Source organism: Astyanax mexicanus, chromosome 5 (genome assembly GCF_023375975.1).
Source record: "Astyanax mexicanus isolate ESR-SI-001 chromosome 5, AstMex3_surface, whole genome shotgun sequence".
In the NCBI taxonomy this organism is placed as follows: Eukaryota; Metazoa; Chordata; class Actinopteri; order Characiformes; family Acestrorhamphidae; genus Astyanax; species Astyanax mexicanus.
Window position 1 is genome coordinate 17816674 of NC_064412.1, and position 23386 is coordinate 17840059.

Here is a 23386-nt window from a genome sequence, read left to right on the forward strand (position 1 = left end):
CTGCTCTGAACACAGTAACTCTCTCTCTCTTTTTCCTGTGGTTTTTCTTCCACTGGTTCTGTGTATGGAATTAGATTTTCCAGTGTCATGGTTATGACTCACTCGCAGTGGCAGCAGGAGGTTATGGGAGTAGCTTCATGCAACAAATACACACCGCACTGCGCCTGTTTAACTTTAAAGAGGACCTTAATCTGACTTTGATTCCGTGATTAAAACACAGGATTATTTCAACAAATATTGATTTCTGAACTATTAAAACTTTATGGATATGTTTGAACTTTGTTTTCGTTGCATTATTTACGGTCTAAAAGCTCTGCATCCTTTTTATTTTAGCCATTTCTCATTTTCTGCAAATAAACGCTCTAAATGACAATATTGTGGCGTGGAAGAGGAAGGAAGACCCATGAGACTCATGCTGAACACTCAACAGCTCCTTTATTTAACTGGTTTGCCACTCACTTACAGTCTTTAACAAGACTAGGAGAGTTAAAAACCATTCCCACAGAGCTAAATAGCCCAAAGGCCACCAACCCAGCTGTGTGTCTCCCAGATGGCAGATCCAGAGTGGTGCCCACCCTCTCTGCATAACCCCTCCCAAGGGAGATGCCCCACCCCTGTCATCCTCGCACACAGGAGAACAGAAACATGCCTGCAGTCAGCCACACACACAACCCAGAGCCGCCACAATATTTTTATTTGGAACTTGGGAGAAATGTTGTCCATATTTTATAGAATAAATCAACAATCTTCATTCAACTCAAACATATACATTTAAATAGCAAAATCAGAGAAGAATTCATCTTTTTTAAATATATTCATAGCAGTATTAAATATTCTTATAATTTAATATACAAATTATTTAAAAACATCAAACTGGTATCTTCAAACAGGTAAAAAAAAAAGTAAGAATATCCACTATCAACATTTCTTTACTTATATATATATATATATATATATATATATATATATATATATACTGTCACAATTAACATTTTCAGTAAAGTGTCCTTGAACTAAATCTACCTGAAACTGGAAGAGAAGAAATAGAGAGAAAGAGAAAAAAGAGAGAGTGAGAAAGGAATAAAGAGAATGAGATACAGAAAGAGAAAGTGAGAAAATATAAAACTACTTTTCTGTCACTAAAACAATTTCACAGGCCCTAAAATGGAACCCAGTGGGACAGCAAAAAATCTAAGCCAAAAAAGTCCTAAACAATTTATAGTAGTTTCATTAAGTAAGAAATAATAGTATTATAGTATTAATTAATTTGAATTAATAACTAAATATTAAATCAAGGAACACATGAGTTTACCTACACTGCCTGGACAAAATAATATGTTGCCACCTGGATTGAAGTAAGTAAATGATGTGGGGTTGATGCTGCAGTTGGTCTTCAGGTTTAGGTTCAGCAACAGTGTGTGCTGAAAGAATGAGGTCAGCTGACTACCTGAATATACTGAATATAGACCAGGTTATTCCATCAATGGATTTTTTCTTCCCTGATGGCACGGCCATATTCCAAGATGACAATGCCAAGATTCATGGGGCTGGAATTGTGAAAGAGTGATTCAGGGAGCATGAGATCATTATTGTTCACTGCAGAGTCCAGACCTTAACCCCATTGAGAATCTTTGGGATGTGCTGGAGAAGTGCTGCTTTGTGCAGTGGTCAGACTCTACCATCATCAATGCTGCAAGATCTTAGTGAAAAATTAATGCAACACTGGATTAAAATTAAATCTTGTGACATTGCAAAAACGAATCGAAACAATGCCACGGTAAATGCATAAAGCAGCAATCAAATCTAAAGGCGGTTCAACAAAACAGTAGTGTGAGACCTGTTTTTGGTGGCGACTACAGGCAGTGTTCAATGACAGAAGTATATACAGACACAAACATTTCCATTTGTTTTTTTATTTCAGTATGGAGACAAGTCCAGAATCATCCTTGTCCAACAGAAGAACCAACACAGCGGGAACAAACACACAACCAGTGGAGAAACAGTGACTTTTTCTGAAGAGGGGCCTTAAAAACAGTGAAGAACAAAACTTTGGAATGTCAGTGAACTCAATTACAGTACAGTGATCCAGGAACACAGTGACAGTAGTGACACCGTCAACAGGCACATTATGTGAACAAAGTGTACCCAGTGGTTACATGTGCAGGGCCAAATCAGAGTGAGCATTCATTCTGGCTGCTTCCCCTGCAGCTAAACGCTACACTGAGGAATGCAGCTGAGAATTAATTCTATTACAGCATGTGATTCTCTGCAGGCAGGCGAACTGAACTGAAATCTGGCACCAGGGAGGGACTCAACTGAGTGTGTTCATATCAACAAAATGAACAAACAAAGAAAATAAATACAGGGAAATGCTCAGACCTTTTACAAAACAAAACAAAAAAAAAAAAACACTTCATTTAAAACAAAAAGTTTATTAAACATTGGTTAATGTTAAAACTGTCAAATAGCTCTATATACATTGTATATAAAATGTACTATAAGGCAATTGTTGTCTAAAAATAGCATTGTGTCCAGTGTTAAGGCATTCGGCAAATTTTACAATACAAGTGCCACTGAGAGTATACACACACACACACACACACATATATATATATAAATCTGAAGCTTTATATGTCACTAAAGCTCATACAACATACAGCTAAAGGACATACAACATAAAAACATTGCTCATTTCCCTGTGTAGTATAAAGCTTTAGATATTTTCTTCTGTAGAAAGTAGAAAAAAAAAAGGTGTTTATAAAAGTATAAACCAAACATGCTGCACACACAATACTGCTGCCGCCGCCGCCGTCGCTGCTTTGCTCACGACTCTGAACTTCCCCCAACCTGAGCAGAGCGCTCACACCCAAACAAGGCACTTATTCAGACTTCAGGACAAGGTTCTTGTGTGCTTGCTGTTTTCTGCTTCTCATCTGCTATTTAGACACTGTGCAAAGCTTTTGGTGTGAGAGGAAAAATGCTGGTCTACCCCCAAGAACAGTTTAATGTCAGAGAGAGAGGGGAAAAAATGGAAAATAAAACAAAACAAACAGAGAAAAACTAAAATAATCCCAACAAAATGGACAAATGCATCCCATATTTAACAATAAATCAATGAACCGGATCAAGTTGTATTCAGGATTGGAATCTGTGTTGGTTGTCTTTGGGTGTTTTCCAGCACTATTCAGTCCAGTTAAAACAGACTCCTGGTGCAGACTTCAGAGAAGGTGGTCCCAAACTAAATCCAAAGCGGTTAATTTGTAGTGAGAACATGATCAGACCTTGATCCGACCCGACTATCAAATATATATATATATATATCCTCATGTTTAGGCTAAACGGCTGTTCAGGTGCAGTTTAACTTGGTTTATTACCCACATAATAACTACAGCTATGAACTAATACAACAACTCCACATTAAACTGCATTGAAATTTGCAATGATCTAGAACACAGGACCTTTATTTTGTATTTTCTTTCTTGCTCCGCCTCAGACAGCTCTGACCAATAAGAGGAGACATCATGCTCACATGGCTTTGTTGTGATGCATTCTGCTGCACTTGCAGGTTTTCTTGTGTGAAAACAAACCAAACCAACAGGAAAATAATCCAATTTAATCCAAGAACTCGCTAACTGATTCGGACCAGAAAAACGAACAAAAAGTGTGAAATCACTTTCAAATAATCCAAAACCATTGTAACGGGAAACATCAACAGTACAAAAAGTACAAATTGAGCAGAGTTTTAATATCTTAACCGTAAACAAAACAGTTCACACTAAGCTAACCACATAATAACTGCATCCCATGCTCGAGAAATGCCACAATTCTCTCGACAGCCGCTTCATAAATCAGGTATTCGGAAAATTTGATAAGACTCATTGACTTACTACACAAACCCCGAGGTTACAAAAGGACAAAAGTGACAAATGATCAGCAGCAATCTCTCATAAAGCATAATTTAGTGTCCAACCGGGGCTCTTTCAGAAGTCACACACGCCCTTGGCTTCTTTTTTCTGCATTACAGGCTGTTTTTTCCTCCTGGATGATGTTATCTAACACAGGCACTTGGGTGAACCTGATGGCTGACCCAGCATTGCACATTGTTACAGGTTTTAAATCACGAGGAATTTCACCGCTCTGCTCGGCCTCGCGTATCAGCCGGCCAAAATAAAGCAGACAGAGACAGAAATGGAATGTTTATATGGAACAGAGTCCTCTATTCCTGCACTGTGCAGGCTTTTTCCTGAGGGCCTGAGGTCATAAACACAGACAACCATTTATATATAGTGCTTCCTGTATTGGCAAGGTATGATGAACAGTAACAGCTCAAGTGGTGATGGATAAACTGAAACATAATAAAACAAACAAACAAACAAACAAACAAAAATAATAAAGCAAAGCTTTCCAGCAGAGACTGACAGAAATCTGCAGATGCTCTATCAGTACTGTAAAAAAACACCATCAAGAATTCATCAAACTTAAATGTGTGCTTGTTGCGTCTTTGGTCGAGGACACGGACAATGAGATACAAAACACAGAACGGAGGCCTGTCACGATAACCATTCATTTTTTTTGCGATAAATAATTTATTATAAAAATATAACCAGTTAATTCCATTGATCGAATGATAATAAAATAGCATAATAATGCAATTATACATTTTAAGGGATAAACCTTTAATGAATAATTAATAGTTTATGAGAGGCCGCACTGGTCATTAATGCACGGCTAGCTAAAATACTGTTGAAATAAACCAACATGGAATTTTTTTGATGCCAGCAAATATATTGCATGATAAATCGCTTACATTATTATTGTGACAGGCCTACTTGAACAGCATCTAAAACAGGGACAGGGATAACCAGATAAACAGATTGTGGCAGATGCAGAATGGTCAGTGTAATGTTTATTAATTTAATTTTAAGGCTGAATGAAGAAATAGAAAATTGATGTAAAAACTTAATATTTCGTTTTTTAAATGTAGTGCAGTGTACAAGAAATAAGTTTTCATCCATTTTTCCAATTTTAGTTTTTTCATCTCTGCCCCTCACAATCGTAATTTCAGGAAAAATAAAAAATTAATCTTTTCTTTATTTTCTGATTTTTTAATTTTTGCATTTTAATTCTAGTTTAATTTTACCATCGGATTTGTGTTACAAGATACAAAAATGGACAAATTTGAAAATCAAGAGGAGATTCAATTTTTAATCTTTCTTGAAATTCTGTTTGCAAAAGGCTGAAATGAAAAACTCAATAACTGAAAAATTGGATGAAAACCAATTTCTTCTTCAGTTTGAATTTAGCTTGATACAGTCAGAAAATTAAACTGCTAAAGTTACACTGACCCAGAACAGCTTTTCTGTCAGAATCAAATCTAATAAATGCACTTAAAATACAAACAAATGTTTTTGAAATGTACATCACAAAAAAACCTGAATGAAAAGTTGGCATTATAAGGTATGAAATTCCAGCTCGATTCAGCTCCAATTACAAAACGATTATCTAAAGAGACGATGTTTCTGATACAAAAAGAAGCAGCGCATATATTCCAAAATAAGCCATATAATAAATGCTCATATCTTTGGCTGGAAATGATGCAAGCATCGTTTACGCGTGTGCATCAGAAAGCGAAGAGAACCGGTGCTCAGCAGCGGTGCATTGCTATGTTGCTCAGTAAAGACGGGATGGTGTGGAGGAAGAGGAGGAGGGTGGTGGGGGTGAATTTCATGTTTTTTATGCAAATCTGGCAAAACTTCAACAAGCCTGTCATGATGCAAGGACATGAAATATTGGCATAGTTCACCTCTCTCAAGACTCTCAAGACTCTGTAGTGTGTTACGGGAAGCTGATGCACACACAGCATTCAGCTACAGTGTGCATTTTGTTGTGTGCATATCTGATCTACAGGGAGGGTGTTTGGGGGAGGGTTGTTGCATGTACAGTTTGTGCTTACTGAAGGTTAGGAGTAAGGTACATGGTGATTGGGTGGGGGATAAGTTGCGACAAAAAAGTAAAAAATGTACAGCTTTACTGTTCAAGTGTCAAAGCTTAAATTTTAAAACAATATATGGGAGATATGATATTTCTTCCGTCAAGGCAACGTGGTTCTCATAAACGGTAAAGAGATTCAAGAAAAACGATGGCTGTAGTGCTGTTTTGTACATTTGATGGAACATTTTGAAGAGTTGGAACCCGGCGCATAATGCAGGTCCAAGTAACAGAAAAAGTAATGCTCCGAATTAAATCCACATGAGCTGAAACGGCTCATTAACAACACGTAAAAAAAAAAAAAAAACCAGAACAAAAACAGCACTTCATAGTAAAATGTAAAAAATATGGTAAGAACATCCAGTTTGCATCGGTCGCCTACTCTCATAAAAATAATCTTTATTCTGAACTTTACACATCTAAAATATTATATGTATAGTACCCATCTATAGCTTTATAAAATACCTCTCCTGAAAAATACAATAAAATTTCTTAGAGCTAACGTGCAAATTTGGTCTGTAGTAACAGATATGTAGAAGGCATCATAGATGATTTACTCTGGAGGGTGGAGGGGAGTGTTCTTTGGGACAGTCTGGTAAGTGGGCGGGATCTACACCACCTTTCTGTAGCAGAAGGCTTTGGTTTGAGCAATCCAAAACCTCTTGGTTCTTTGTATAAGTCACTCCTGGAGGACCCCCACTAGGGGGCGATATGAGCTGCACACTCTCTGTCTGAGGCAGCAGAGGTGTGGAGGTGAGCCAGCTGCGTTCAGGACTGGACTGTTCTGGGCTCAGGGAGGCGTCTGGGCCTGCAGGGTGGGAGATCTCTCCAGCATGAGGAGAGTCTTTTGGGTAGGGTAATGTGTGGCTCTCTGTTAGGCCATCTGAACCGGTGGTCTGGCCTCTAGAGTCTACAGTTTCAGAACAGGGGCTTCCTGAGCCCTGTTTCCCCGCCCTGCTGCCGCTTCCTTTCCGAGCGCGTGCGGTAGGATTCTCAGGGTTCTTTGACCTGACCGGCGTGTCCTTCATCTCCATGCTCTTCGAGTGGACAGGATTACTTTGTCCTGCTTTGTCCTTCTGTTTGGTGGTGGTGCTGCTGCTGCTGTGTGTGTGCCGGATCCGAGAGCTGCAGTCTTTAAAGAAAGGCCTGCAGAAAGGGAAAAGTTGAGGGCGAGGGGGATGCACTGCCCCCACAGAGCCCAGCTTCATCTTGCTCTGGTTCAGGTAGTGTCTGCGAATCTCCAGCGGCAGTTTGTCCAGCTGTCTTCCAACCAGCATCGGACTGGGGAACAAGGATCCTTGACAGATTCGATAGAAATATCTGAAACACATAAAACATCAAAAGTGAATGAGAAGATTTATTAATTTTATCTATGAACTTTGGGCACCTATGACCCTGTTTTTACACAAGCATCAATGGAATGCAACAAAAATGTGAGATCTTCAAAATACAGCTCTTGAAAAAAGAAGAGACTTCAGTTTCTGAATCAGTTTCTCCGATTTTGCTATTTATAGGTATATGTTTGAGTAAAATGAACATTGTTGTTTTATTTTATAAACTACAGAAAACAGTTCTCCCAAATTCCAAATAAAGATTGTCATTTAGAGCATTATTTGCAGAAAATGAGAAATGGTCAAATTAACAAAAAAGATGCAGAGCTTTCAGTTCTTAAATAATGCAAAGAAAACAAATTCATGTTCACAAAGTTTTAAGAGAGTAAAATCAATATTTGGTGGAATAACCCTGTTTTTTTATCACAGTTTCATGTATCTTGGCATCTCCTACTCCACCAGTCTTACACACTGCTTTTGGATAACTTTAAGCCACTACTGGTGCAACAATTCAAGCAGTTCAGCTTGGTTTGATGGCTTGTGATCATTTTAGCCAATTACTTTTTTCAGTTTAAAACAACAAAATAGAGAAAAAGGCCAAAATCAATAGTTTGGCCATTCTACATTGTCAACCATCACATTCTGTAAATGTGTTTTTTAAAGTCGGATTAGTTTTTAGGTCCTTATCTGAGGGATTGTTGCCCATGCTTCCTAGCAAAAAGTTCTAGTTCTAGTTCTGTCATCCTCTTGCTCTTCTACAGTTCATCCACAACTTTTCATTAAAGTTTGGGTTCAGAGGTTATATATTTGTGCAGGTGTCAATGCACAGTAGAGCAGTCTCTTAAATCTTCAGAAGGTCTTTTATAATTAGTCTTCTTAACTTTTCTCCTGATGATTTACAGTTAGGGATGCCAAAAGCATACACAGTAACACACAATAATACATATTATAATACAGTAGAGTAAAGTGTACCTGGGCAGAAGAGCAGCGATTGGAGTGACGATACACAGCAGATAGAAGAGAGGGTCTCCCAGAAGTCTTTGGATGGTCCAGTAGGGGTTGGAAGGGGAGTAACAGGTGGGACAGGAGGAGTTGTAGCACAGGGCCACTGTGAAGAACAGCGCTATGCTGAATGCAATGGATGCCCAGTTCATCCAGGTCTGAAAGGAGAGCAAATAAATGCATGTGACGATTTTATCTTAATGTTGTTCTGTGGCAACATGAGAATATTGTGGGCATCATTGTACATTAACTCAGTACTGCCCGATTAGAACGAGTATAATTAGACAACTTTAATTTAGTGAAGAAATACGTGTGAAATGCTAAACAAAATGTATGTTAGGAGATTTATAGTTAGTAACAAATGTGCCACATTATTTTTATTGTTGTGACTAAATCACAAAATTATCAATATTCTTTAGTAAATGTTAGATTTGTACTTTATTACTCACCCCTTAACTGCATGTCGTCATTGTTATCCGGAATTTATATATTTCTTAGTGGTGAATATGTTAAGGGTGTAAAAAAAATAAAATAAAATAAAATAAATATAAGTATTGTAAAATGATGCCGTGCTATACTGTATTGATTCAAGAACATATCCTTTGTTTACTTAATGGTTTACATAATAAATACCATTATTATTATTTTTTTAATTAAGTTGGTGTGGGGGGGGTGGACTGGACTTGTTGCATAATATTTTTGGCAATACAGTGTATTTGACCTGAGACTCATTATTTGTTTTCTGAACCACTGGCACACACTCACAGTATGTCTGATAGTTTGGCGTAAGTCAAGCCAAATCATGGTGATACTGCAGACTGAACAGCATCACCACACTATAGGCTCTCTTTCACTCCAAACGGTCAGTCTACCTTTTGGAAACATTTACTCTTAATGTGCACCGCTGGCCATGAAGAACTACCTCGTCCACACAAGAAGCCATCGTGTCGGAGAAGACAGCAGGCCGCCGGGGGCATTTTTCACTAGGGGTGGGAATCGATTACTATCTCACGATTCGATTCGATTCCGATTTTGGGGGCCACGATTCGATTCAAAATCGATTTTTGATTCAAAACGATTTGAATTATAAATATTTCTGCTTCTGGCTTATGAATCGTATTGAAAAAAAACCCTCCATAATATACACTGGTCCTGGAGCAAGTAATGTGTTACAAAAACAATAAAATGTGCAGGAATGTGGGTCCTCAGTGACAGAGGAATCACTGGGATATCACAATGACGTTAATGAACAATAAATAAATAATAAATAACACTGCTTTATTACCAGGCTACTAGCGGTGGTGTGTAGGTGACGCTGCTGGGCTGATGTGATGATAGCAGTGGAGCGCTAAAGTTCAGGAGCAGCTGCTGATTAACTAGTTAATTTAAGGTCGTTGTATTTCTTCAGAAAGGGGGCAGGAGGTGGAGAAATTAATTCATATTGTCCATTCCTTAATTCCTCTGTGATGAGGAGCTGAAATTAGCTCTGATTAGCTTATTGTTATTTTTCCGTTCCGCCTTAAATGCTGCAGCCCGCTGCCACCTGTAGCGTTATTTAAGGTGGAACTGGAAAGTTAGCTAGTTAGCTAGCTAACAGTTACTGAAACTAACTACTAGCGATCTTTTTTATGCTTGTTATGAAGCATTCTGCCATAAAACATTGAAACTACACGTTAATCTAAGGTAATATAGTGCTTGTTCTGCCATCTTACCGGTGATTCTCAAACACCTACGCTCTGTGTGTGTCTGGAAGATCTCCAAAGGGACAAGCGCTATCCCCAGGGTTGCCAGGTCCAACAAAAATACCCAGCCCAAAATCAGTCTAAAACCCGCCCCTCAGAATCGATTTTGGGACATTTTAAATCGATTCTGAATCGTAGTAAATGAGAATCAAGATTCTTATGTGAATCGATTTTTTGGCACACCTCTATTTTTCACGCACAGAAACTTGTCAGCTGAAAATTTACAGCAGTGGTGTAATGGAAAGAGCTCTAATCCAATTCACCCTCATAAATCTGAAATGCGCGAGCAAGAGAGAGAGCAAGAGAGAGAGACAGACAGACAGCAAGAGAAAGTGCGAAAGAGAGCGAGAGGAGAAGCCAGGTAGGCATAAGCTACAGAGGAACACGCACACTGGATATAAACACAGGCCAAAGAAAACTATTAGCTTTACTCCCCCCCTCCCCTGCATATGATGAACATGTACAACAGTGTGTTCTAGGAAAGAGAGAAGTAGAGAGAGAAAAAAAAGAGCGAGAGAGAGAGAGAGAGAGAGAGACAGCGAGAGAGAGAAAGTAAATATGAGTGGCGGAGGGTGGGCTAGACATGCTGATGAATCATCTCTGATAGTACGGTGTCTCCTCATTCAATCCAATCAGCTCAGATCTATGCATAAATATCCTGAGCCAGGTTAATACTGCTACAACCTCATCATATTTTCCTGGAGAGAAGCTTTTCCTGCCTATTGTTTCCTGCAGCACAAAAACATGAACATTCTTACAGCAGAAAGATGCAGCACTTATACTATGTCCTCACCCACAAGTCAGGAAATGTAATTTGTGCTTTGAGCCAGCAGTACAGGGCAAGCTTTACACATGCATTTCTGGACAAGCTGAGAGATACTGTATCTAAAAAGTACTATATATTTTTTCTTTTAATTTTTATACTATATTATATTAATTTAATTTTATTCCCATTTTCTCCCAATTTAGCTAAGCCAATTTGTCCCACTCATTCAGCTCCTCAGACACATCAGCCACTACATCTTTTTTTAACTGCTGCTGATGCAACATTTCCAGGTAGCACCACAGTGCGCTCGGAGGAAAGAGCAGCGACTCAGTTCCTATACATCAGCTCACACATGTCTTGTGCTGATTGACATCACCCTGGGAGTGATGAGGGGAAATAGCGCCACCATCTACCCACCCTGAGACAACAAAGCCAATTGTGCTCTCTTAGGGCTCCAGTAGCTCATGGCAAGCTGCATGACTGAGATGCGACCAGCGATCTCCCCAACATAGTGGGAGTGCTGTAGACCGCTGAACCACTCGGTGCCCTTGTAGAGTAATAACATGGTTCTTGCTCAATTTTAAAAGTCAAACTGAATGCTTTTTAAGACCTTTTTCAGACCTCAATAAATATAATTTAAAGCCCAAACATGTAGTCATAACTTCTTAGGTAGAAAATAATTTATTGTATTGAAAATTAAAACTTAACGTTTCCTATTTGTTATCAATTTTCTTTGTCAATATTGCTCCATTGTAATGCAGAACAAGTTAGCTAGCTCACTGCTAATGTTAGCTAGCTCTCCGCTAACCCTAGTTTTCTTCCCAGCAACGTAGATAACTCAGCGTTAATGTTAACTCCGCTAACCTTAGTTCTCTCCTGTTAATGTTAGCTAGCTTTCTGCTAATGTTAGCTAGCTCTATGCTAACCATAGTTCTCTCCACAGTAATGTTAGCTAGATCGCTGCTGATGTTAACTTCGCTAACCCTAGTTTTCTCCCTGGTAACGTAGCTAACTCGCCGCTAATGTTAATTCCGCTAACCTTAGTTCTCTCCCATTAATGATAGCTAGCTTTCTGCTAATGTTAGCTAGCTGTATGCTAACCATAGTTTTCTCCCCGGTAACGTAGCTAACTCTCCACTAAGTTAACTCCGCTAACCTTAGTTCTCTCCCGTTAACTTTAGCTAGCTTTCAGCTAATGTTAGCTAGCTCTAAGCTAACCATAGTTCTCTCCCCAGTAACGTTAGCTAGCTCGCCGATGATGTTAACTTCGCTAACCGCAGTTCTTTCCCCAGTAACGTTAGCTAACTCGCCGCTAATGTTAGCTAGCTCACGCTTACCCTCGTTCTCTCTCCGTTAACGTTAGCTAGCTCTCCGCTAATGTTAGCTAGCTCTCCGCTAATGTTAGCTAGCTCTACGCTAACCTTAGTTCTCTCCCAAGTTCTTTCCCACTGACATTAAATGCACCATCTAAAATTGTAATACCTACAGCAAATTTACAGTAAATCAGTAGACTTTTTAAGGACCCGTGGGAACTCTGAATAATAGTTAAGTCTTGCGCAGTTATTGCAAGCATTTATGTTTATTATTGATCACAATTTTTAATGTTTTTTTTCCCCTCATCTTGTGAAAAGTTCTCTGTGTGTTTATGTATGTATGTATTAATATCTTTTTATGTAAATATAATTCAGTTTATTGTTGCAGATGATCAGACAGCAGAGCAGAAATTTGCGAGTTTGCCTCACCCAGGTTTTCGTTTCGATGCCCAGGTGCAGCAGAATGGTGAAGAGGGCGAGTGTAGTGATGGGGGTGCCCCAGGTGAACAGATCCACATCTGAGTCAGCATACGCCTGCACTTGGGAGAAGGGGGGAAGGACAAAAACAAAAACAGACAAAAAAAAAAAAAAAAAAAAAAAAAAAAAACTTTCAGCATAATTGAGCATGTTTTTTTTATTACTTTAAGCAGCAGCACACACACACACACACACACACACACCATGTATACATATCCAGAATGATCAATTTAGTACATGGAAAAATGAATAAATGTATACACACAGAATACATGAGCAGTGAACTGTGGGGAAAAAAACAGACTCACAAAGTAGGGGATGAAGAAGCAGACAAGACTTTGGTAGAATGCATCGATCATGTTCATCCAGAACATGTACGGTTTATATTCCTGCAAAAACAATTATAAATTAATTGAATAAATAAGTGAATTAAATAGGTCAGATGCTGTAAACTAACAGTCCTGCTCAGGCAGCCATTGAAACTCTCAGAACAGGCAGCAGAAGCTGAAGTTGTGTCATTAGAATACAGTATATTCTAATGGAGCATGAGAATGTGAAGATTCAGAGCCAATAAACTCAGCACAGGCATACAGGGAGCAGCGCAATGGTAGCAATTCTAGTTTAATTGACCAGTGTTGGACAATCCCAGCACTCCGTTACCGTTCCCTCGTGGTGCTCCTCTGGGCAGTTTTACAAAACCTAGCAGAGGTTAAAGGACCCACTGTATATAGAAATATGGGGCAGGAAAAGCAATTACACCATACGAGAAATGCGTTTTCAGCTCAGTTAAAGAAGAATTATTGGGAATATTTAGATATGATATGCATGAGTGCTCGTCTACCCATTAGAAACAATACATCATCTCTAAGCAGCTTGCAAAAGTATTCATACCCCTTGAACTTCTTTATAAAGCAGCTCAAGCTCAGCCAGGTTGGATGGAGAGCGTCTTTGAGCAGCGGTTTCATGTTTTGCCACAGATGCTCAGTGGGGTCTAGGTCAAGGCATTGACTGTACCATTCTACTTTATTAACTAATTAAGTGACTTTTTTTGTGAACAATTATTATTATTTTTTCTTTTTAAATCACCACCCACAATTCCCACCCCTGTTCCTGACATATCCACCCACATAAATCAATAGTTACATCTGATCATGTAGGATAGAACCAGAAATAATGCAGAAATAAATGTCCTAATTCCCCTAGGGGACATGCATCACATAAGGTAGAACTTGTCAGGTGCATATGGTATCGCTTCAAAGACTTCGCTTCAATAGACTACTAGGTGATTCGGATTTTTAGAATATATAAATGTAAAAAAAACACTACTTAAGTGATTTCTGAAGCAAACTGATCGCACTGGATTTTATTTAAGGGTTTTAGAGTAAAGGGAGCTGAATAAATTTGCACGTCACATTTTTTTTTTATTTTTAAAAACGTGTATAATGTTTTATTACACTTCAAAATTCTATGATACTTTGTGTTAAAAGTGAAAAAAAAGGGAAAATTACTCTACCTATTTTTTTTTTAATGTTTTAGCTAATAAGCAGCCAGGGACAGCACAGCTGTTATTGAATATATAATGAATATCATTGATGTCCAATAAAAAGTACCACCAAAACAACAAATTTACAGGAGAGGGATAAAACCTTTTTAACTTTCTATGAAAGTCAATGTAAAAATAATTTATTTTAGGTAATTTTGGAAAATGTCTATTGGTTCAATCATCAGGAAATTATGTTGTAAATGAAACATCAACAAAAATAGAGATGCTTGTTTCTACAGCAATGATATGCAGCTGCATATCAATTCGGCATGGAGGTATTCTTATGTAAGGACATTACATCCATCATAAATTAAAACCAGACACTTTTTCAGCTTAAGATTTTCATATACAGATGGTAAAATATGTGGTATATACAGTAAATATACCAAGGTATGTCTACACCATTAATATAAAAGTCTATATAACAGGTAAATAAATTATTAATACAAACTCTTGTTTAACAAAAAAAGGAAAAAGGTCCCTTTAGGAAAAAAGGAGGTACCTCAGAGTTTTGTCCACTCATATAAAGCTGAGGTAGCTCCTGCAGGGTCTCTGCTGACACGTCTTTGTCCAGAGTGCCAGTGATGAGCTGGGGGAACGCAGAGAACATCAGGTTGAAGAAGATCAGATACCACTGATCGATCATGGCTGAACCAGAGAATCCACAGTAGAACTGATACCAGAAGATGAGGGCCACAAACATCTGGAGAGGGAGTTCAAAAAAACAAAAGGAGAAAAAAAATAAAGTAAGGACAAAGAATAATAAGAAGAAGAAGGAGCAAAAAAAAAAAAAAAAAGATTGGTAGGCCACACTGAAGGATGCAGCTGTTGTCTCATTATGAGCAATGCATCTTCATTAAGTGGAGGCGCTCCCAGGACCACACAAGAATAGATCTTCATTAATAAAAGAGCATATAAAGAGAGCAAACTGATGCTTAAGCATCTCCCATTTTAAACGGCTGACAGGAAAGGAAAATGACTTCAGTCAAGTCTGTGTAGAGATTTCTGCTGCAGATCTTTATGAGTAAAGCCAGAGAATGGGAAGGTAATCATGTTGTGTGTGTGGTGTTTAAAAAAAAAAAATATATATATATATATATATTTTTTTTTTTACTGTACTTATAGGCTTGGTTTTTACTAGCCGATTTTTATGGACCCAGGTGCACCTTTTTGGTACCTTTCTCTGGTCCTCCAGAAACTGGTGGTCTAAGGTTCTCCCCAGCACGCGTGAGGTTGCTTGATTGGCTAATTTTGTAATGTGACTGCAACTATTTATCGTATTACTTTCCCTTCCAAAAGTATATCCTAATAATATCCCACTTTTATAGGATTGGAGGGAGGGTACTGTAATAAGCTCAGCTTTGTGGAGTGAGTGTGTGCACTAGGGCTGCCACTAGGGCTTGGTATCAAAATACAATATCAAAAAGGCACAGACCGAAATGTCTTGGTACTACAGAGGTAAGGTGAGCATGTTCGCTGTGATCATTTAAATTGTCGACACACCTCCGCTGTGCTAAAATCTCAGCCACTCACTCGCTCACTTACTCTTGCGCTTTCTTTGTTTCCCTCTCTCTTACTGGTTCTGTCTCCGCCGCCTCTCTCTCCTGAGATATTATAATACAATAAAAAAGCTCTAGTCTGCCTGACCTAAACCACACTACACTATTATTACTGCCCCACCTCACAAAAATACAGGGAACTAGCAGCATAAAAAACAAGAATCATGAGTATAACTTATGTTTAAGTGTTTGACACCACTAGTATAATTTAATAAAATTTTGTCAATGTAAAAAAAAAAAAACAATGAAATGCATAAAGCAATAATCTTAGGAAAAATATTTGTATTTTATGCACAAGCAATGATTTTGGTCCACAAACATGCTTACTGTTTGTTCCAACAATCCATCAAAAAAGATGGTGACAGTATGTTGTATAAATACATTTTATAATAATTATATATTTTTTGTACTTTTTTGGTAATTTAGAAAAAGATATCGGAAAAAGCACCGTTTGGGTATCGGTACCGAATTAAAGAAGTATCGTAATGGTACCGGAATCGAGCATTTTAAAACGATACCCAGCCCTAGCTGTCACAAATAATCAATTTAATAATCTAATTTAATAATCGATTTTATTAATGAATTAATAATCAATTAATTGGGTCTCCTGTAAGCCACAAGCACCAAGAAATAGCACCGCTGTGACTCAACTAACGCCTTGACTAACCAAACTCCCTAGCACTGGGGCTTTTGTGAAACTGCATGCAGAAACATAACACACAGAACTACACAATCGATCAGATGGAGTTCTTACATGTGGACAATGAGCCACTCCCCCAAAGTCAGTCAATTTAATCAGTGTGAAAATGGCCTAAAAAAAACTCAAGGCAGGAGGTCATATTTACCTTAATTTACAGTATTTACATGATTTATTACAAATCTTGCCATTTCTGTTTGTATTTTTTTGAGTCCATTTAAAATATTTGTATGGTTTCACACACCAAAAAATCCAGGACCTCTGGCCTTCCTCACCAACAGTTCTTAAGAAGAAATGTGTCCTTAAAACCTTATTATGCAGTTTTCTGACATCTACCAGTGTGTTCAGATTTATCTGTTTTGTATAATTGACAAGAAAAATACAGTAAGCACAATAGAAAAGCTGTTAAAAAATATGTTTAAAAATGATCTAGAACTTTTTCTATGTTTTAACTAAGTAAAAATTGTTTACCAAATTCACTTTTTCAGTTATATAGAATATACTTATTTTACTTAAATGTCAGCAAATGCAATATTGCCATGCCATTCATTCAAACTGCACCAAGACAAATTCTATATCAAATAAGGATAATACAATGACAAGCACAATAACAATGAGTGCTGTGCTAATGAGCTCCTCCCCCAGACATGCCCAGAATGGATCCTGGGTGCAAACTCGGTGCAAAATCAGTGTGAAAATGCCCTTAAATAATACGGACACAGTTCATTTATTCAAAGCAGAGGCCATATTTACCATGATTTATTCACATGATTTATTACTAATCTGGGAATGGCCATTTAGCTTTGCTGTAAACATGCCATAACCCCATGACTACACAAAAACCAAGCCTGCCTGCCTGCCACTGGAACCGCCAGTGCTGATTTGTATTCATGTGTAGACGCTCCACATACTTCAGTTCAATATGAAACACTGCGTCAGTTACAAAAGCAAGGTTTGCTTTTGCAATTCTGCACAGCATGAAAGATACATTAGTCATGCTGATTTACTGACAGAGCTGACAGTTTTGCCTAGGAAATGCATTTTTTTTATAAGGCAGTGGTTTCCCAATCTAAACCTTGGACATGGAGTACCATCTTCCCTGCACTTTTTAGCATTTTTTGCCTTCTCCCAACACATTTGATCTAATTAAACAGGTAGTAAACATGCCCTGTTTAAACAAGAGGTTGTAATAGAGGGAGAACACAAAAAAGTGTTGAGTATGGAAACTTTCAGGATCAGGGCTGATAACGTACTTTATGGAATAGATGTGGGATAGTGAATGTGTCGTTTTTGCTGCACAAAATCAGACCTACATATCTTTTAATCACTGCTCAAAGATAATGACATGTCAGGCACTGAAACATGTATGCGCTCAGGCTTTGCTTTAGGGGTGAAACGATTATTCAAGTTTAAACTCAATTTAAAAGAAGGATCGAGTCATTTTTTTTGTGCCTCGAGTAATTGTTTATTTATTATTTATTACTCTTCTGATCCAACTAATGAACTAACTTATGAGCCATCGCTGAGGTAAACAGTGTTACAGAAGGAAAACACTAAAACAAGCAGGACAGCAGTACTTCAAGATGAGGATTAAGGACCAGTGGTTTACTGTATTTCCTTAACTATGAATTGGATACTTGAAAACATCATGGAGCATCATTGCTCGCTGCATATTGATGTCCACAGATCATAGGTTATTTGGTCCTTTCAATGGATTGCTGTCGAGCCCAAAATCATTTCATTTAAGGATTTGAAAATGTGAAAGTTTGTGAACCCTTTAGATCTTTCTATATTTCTGCAAAAATAGGTCCTAAAACATAATAATCAGATTTTCAAATGTTTTAAAAGTAGAAAAAGAAAACCCTGTTAATAAACAAAAAATATACTTGGTCATTTATTTTTTGAGGACAATTATCTAATATTACATATTTCTAAGTGGCAAAAACATGTTAAACTTTGCTCTCAGTATCTGGTGTGACCCCACTTCGCAGCAATAACTGCACCTAAACTTCCACCACACCAGCTTGAAGGCATTTTAGCCAATTTTTCCATACAAAACAGCTTCAACTCTAGGATGTTGGTGGGTTTCCTCAAATTAACTGCTCACTTCAGATACTTCCACTACATATAGTTTAGATTAAGGTCAGGACTTTGACGTGGCCACTTTAAAACATTAACTTCATTCTTCTTTAACCATTCGTTGGTAAAATGACTTGGGGTGCTTAGGGTCATTGTCTTGCTGCATGACCCAAATTTGATGATATTTTAGGGCATATTTATGCAAAAAAATGGAAAATTCTAAAGGATTCACAAACTTAGAAGCTCCTCTGTACACTGCGCACATACACACACACACACATATATATATATATATATATATATATATATATATATATATATATATATATATATATTACATTCTCTTAGATATTTTTAAATAGTCAACTTACTGCATTTTTGTAGAAAAAGTAGAGTATCATATTGGCCAGACGAGAATAGCACCAGTGCCCATGAACCAGAAGCAGCTTCTGCAAGTACTGAAACCGAGGGAGGGCGAAATCGCTGGCCATCACTGCCTGTAAACACAACAGCAAGTCAGCATCATGCAGACCAAGGGAATGTCACAGCACTCCATTCAGTGTGAACTAAAAAAAAAAGTGAATGTTCAATTATAGCAACTACACATTTGAGAAAAACAAGGTGTAAAACTAAACTGCGACAAAGACTTGTTTAAAAAAATGAAATAAAATAAAAAAAAACATGAATGACATTTTTGCATAAAGGGATCCGCAAAAACGCCCCACATACACATCATTCCTGTCCCATTTTATTATAAGACATCTGTGACAGCTGCATGCATCAGACAGTTATCTTGTCATCCATCAGTCTTTTTCCAAACGCAGGGTTGTACATTTAGCCTGACATCTCTTCTGTTCCCATTGTCAGTCTCTTCCTGTCTTTTTTTTTTTTTTTTGCTGGAAAAAAAAATAAAAAAAAGCTTTCACTGCAGAAGAACAGCGGGAGGAGATGGGGACTTTTCTGATCGGGGTCTAAAGGATTAAGTGGAGATCAGGTTCATAACGGGAGAAGCTTGTTAATCATGCACACTGTGCTCAGCAGGACGAGGAGGAAGTTAAGTGCATCTTGAGACTTAATGAGACGTCAGTGTGCAGAGTTACTAATGAAATAATAAATCAGGCCTGAGTCGTTTTTAAGAGGCAGGAGACAGAGAGTTTAGCAGATGTGCCCGCGGCATACCGCACCTCTCGCTGCCTCACCCTCAGGTTAATTGGTGCAGTTCTTCATCAGTACGAATTTGTTGCACCTGTGGCCGGGATGCCATCACCTGGCACAGGAAGGGAACGTGCAGGGAGGTGGCAGGAGGGCAGCACTTGCCAGGGCTGCTGTCAGTGTCCAGGGTTTGTTCCCAGCAGAGGACAAAGGGTAAGACCTGGTGAGGGTGGCATATGCTATACATTGATCCAGCGCCAAGTAGCTGGTGCCTCTGGATACGCATTAAGCCCCTGCACTTATGTTTTTCAACATTTAAAAAAAAAAAACAGTTTCTACAAGCTGTTTAATAGGAAGACCTGCACATCTACTTATACATTAAAATATTAAATTGTGTGGGAGCACTGAAAATGAATAAAATCAAAAATCATGCAAAAGGAGGATTAGCAGCTTTGGGTAATGTTCCCAACAACCAAAATGTGAAAGTGTGTCTCTGCTGATTTCCTAAGTCTTAGCAAACTAGTTCCCTCAGAAAGGTGTGATGAATTGGACTTTAAAGTCACCATAAAACACCAAATCATGACAGTGACCTCATCTTTTTACCTGCTTCCACTGCCTGAGTCACACTTTAGTTCTGCATCTCCTTACCTGCATGCCCTCCTGTCCAGAGATGCCCACTCCAACATCCGCCACCTGGATCATGCTGACATCATTAGCCCCATCACCTAGCATTATTAAAGAACAGAGGGGGATATTATTAATATAAAACATAGCAGTATGTCAGAGTTCTATACTGATGAAATACAATTAAATAAATTAAAAAGAAATACAAAATAAGTGTTATAATCTCTACATTCCTGTGCGGTGTGCGGTAGAGTCACACTACCCTCATTTTAAATGCCTGTACTGTGCAATTAGAAAGAGCTTTTAGTATCTTTAGGGCATTTTAACATCGGCCTTATTGGTCTGGTGGTCTGATTGCAGTCTACTATGGGCTGCCATTGTTGCATGTGCGGTCACGCTATTGGTTATTTCAGGGGCATTAGATTTATTATATTATTAAATTATTATAATTATATATTATTTTGTAAATATCTTATTATTTTAAGAGTACACTACTGTAGCTTAAAGAAAAGTGGCGCTTCAAAATATCACACTGCCTCACTTTCCATCAGTATATCCTAATACAAACACAAACTTTTATACGACTGGAGGGAAGTTCTCGTCCTGACACTGGTCTGCATGGTTAAGAATCAAAATACAAAAAAAAAATAATAATAATCTTCTGCATAGTAAAAATACCTAGCATCCGAAAATTGCTGTTCCTTGCTGATTGTTTGTTTCCAAGCTACATAATAAAAAGAATCAAACAGCAAGTCTAAGCTTTTGCAAACCTACACACAGAAAAGTGACTTATTGAACTGCACAATTGACCCATGGTTTGAATGGCGTTCTAGTGTGAACCATTACTTCAAACGAGCCCAGAATCTTATCTGGGTCCAGACACCATTATTCAGGACAAGTATGAAATCACCATTAGATTATCATGATTACTATAATCTAAAAAGGCAACAAAACAAACATCATCAAAATATAACTATTGCTATAAATTAAGTCCTTTAAACTACTCAATTGACCATTTAATTGAATGTTTTATTAAGCCTGTTTCCCTTAAATATATACAGACACATTCTGAAAACAAGCAAACCAACTGACCAGCTGGACGTATGCATCAGCACAACACCCACTAAACTCTCAATGCCAGGTTTCTGGACCATCTCCATTGATGGCCTCTGCTAGTGGGTGGCTGTTATGATGTCCAACAACAGATGAAGTACAGTCAGTAATATTATATCAATATTTAATATAGGAGTGAACATATATGGTAGGTGTGTGACTGGTAAAATGATGCATGACTGTTAATAAAATGTGCATAATAATAAGTGCCAAGTGCTCAGTGTTCAGATTGAACAGTACAACCTGTGTGGATTTTGTGCCAGCAGTAAAATGAACAGAAACATTAGCTCCAATATGGCTTTCATCCATAACAGTCATGCTGTGGCTGAGCGAGCTACAGATGAACAGTGTTAATATTTCTTTATATATTCCTGTATATTTTTCCATCTATCCTTTCTTCACCCTTAGTCCCTATCTCTTGCAGCTACAGTGTCAGGGAAAGCACATCCCATCTTCAAGCAGAGTTTAGAAGATGTTGAAGGCTCAGGAGGGGTTGACTGTTCTGTTCCATCAATCCAAAGCCTTTAGATATTACTGTCTAATCATCAGAACTCTTTGTGTACTTTCCAAAAATATGCTGTATGAACTGATACAAGGTACGGCTTTGGTAAAATTGTCGTACAGAACCCCTTCTCTGCATTGCTCACCAGTACTGTGTGTGTGTGGAGGAGCTGTGTGTGGAGGAGCTATTGGATAAACCAGCATTAGGTCAAAAGTTTTGACACGTCAATGCCCTATACAGTACAGTACAGGAGAAGCACGGAGCACGTAACAACCATAGCAACACCTTAGCAACAACCACAGACCCAGAGCAAAACTTTAGCAACCACCTAGCAACACCATGACAACCACCCCAGACACCAAAGCAAAAGCAGCCAACACATCATAGCAACAATGTAGCAACCACTTTGCAACAGCTTAGAAACCCCCTAGCAACTGCTTAGCAACACCACGGCAATCACCACACACACCATAGTATCAATCACACTCTCAATTTCTACAGTGTGATTAACATGGCTTGTCAGTCAGCAGTGCACTCTGAGAAAAGACTGGTTCAAACCCAGTTAAAACCTCAGTTTTAATGCAAAAAAAATAAAATAGGAGTGATTGCAATTTTACATACAGACATTTATCCTTTTAATCTAAAATATTTGAAAACGCTACTCATTTCTGAAGTGTTTATCTGTTTTACATTGGTTACCGGCGCCTCCCTCAGACCAACACGCGCATATTTCTAACCATTCTGCCGAGGACTGAGCTCATACCAAAAAATGTTAAAGCACTTCCCACACAAACACACGGGGGATACCATTTCTAAAAACTGCATCTAAAATCCATGATTCATTGTGGACAACAATAATAATAATAATCTCTGCTTTAAAGTTTTGTTGTGACTCGTTAAGTGCATTATTTCTCTTTTTTTTTTTTTTTTTTTACAGGTAAAGCTAGTTTTGAACCATTTCTTTGTCATCTGTAGTTTGATTTTTAGTGGGTGGAAAAAAATCGATTATAATCAAAAATCTGAGTTTTGTGAAAAAATCGTCTATTTTTTTTTTTTTAGGCCATACTCGCCCAGCACTACTGTGAATAGAACTTTACCACAAGCTAACTATTGTTACAACTCTTCAACTCAGCACCGTAAACAGTGCAACACTACAAGATGAAAAGGGATCCACATCCATAACAAAGCCTTCCTTTAACTCTTAGAGCACCAAAACAAAACAACAGTAACCTGAGTTAAAGACCACCAAACTGAAAACAACAAACAGCCATTGTTAATTGTCCTCACAGCTATTCAGGGGGTTAATTTGTGAAAAATGTCTAGAAAATAATCTAGGGAGAACTCACAAAAAACAGTACAAATAATTTGGGCAAATAAACATAAAATAGCAACAGTCAGCAAGTTCATTTTTGATCACAGTAGGATACTGAAGTACTGCTCCTAAACATCACTGCATCCATTGAAGAAAAAAAAAAACGCAGAAAAGTTAGAAGGTCCC

General features: G+C 38.0%; 1 protein-coding gene across 1 annotated transcript in view; it reads right to left on the reverse strand.

The window, feature by feature from the left end:
* Positions 1 to 1897: 1897 nt before the first annotated feature.
* atp10a (ATPase phospholipid transporting 10A) overlaps positions 1898 to 23386 on the reverse strand; it is an 89667-nt gene continuing 68178 nt past the window's right edge. Inside the window, exons 15-21 of the mRNA XM_022675794.2 lie at positions 20298 to 20374; positions 18869 to 18994; positions 14665 to 14865; positions 12928 to 13008; positions 12572 to 12676; positions 8292 to 8479; positions 1898 to 7308 (exon numbers count right to left, since the gene is read on the reverse strand). Of these exons, the coding sequence (XP_022531515.2) occupies positions 6531 to 7308; positions 8292 to 8479; positions 12572 to 12676; positions 12928 to 13008; positions 14665 to 14865; positions 18869 to 18994; positions 20298 to 20374 (1556 nt within the window). The 3' untranslated portion in view covers positions 1898 to 6530. The remainder of the gene's footprint in view (positions 7309 to 8291; positions 8480 to 12571; positions 12677 to 12927; positions 13009 to 14664; positions 14866 to 18868; positions 18995 to 20297; positions 20375 to 23386) is intronic.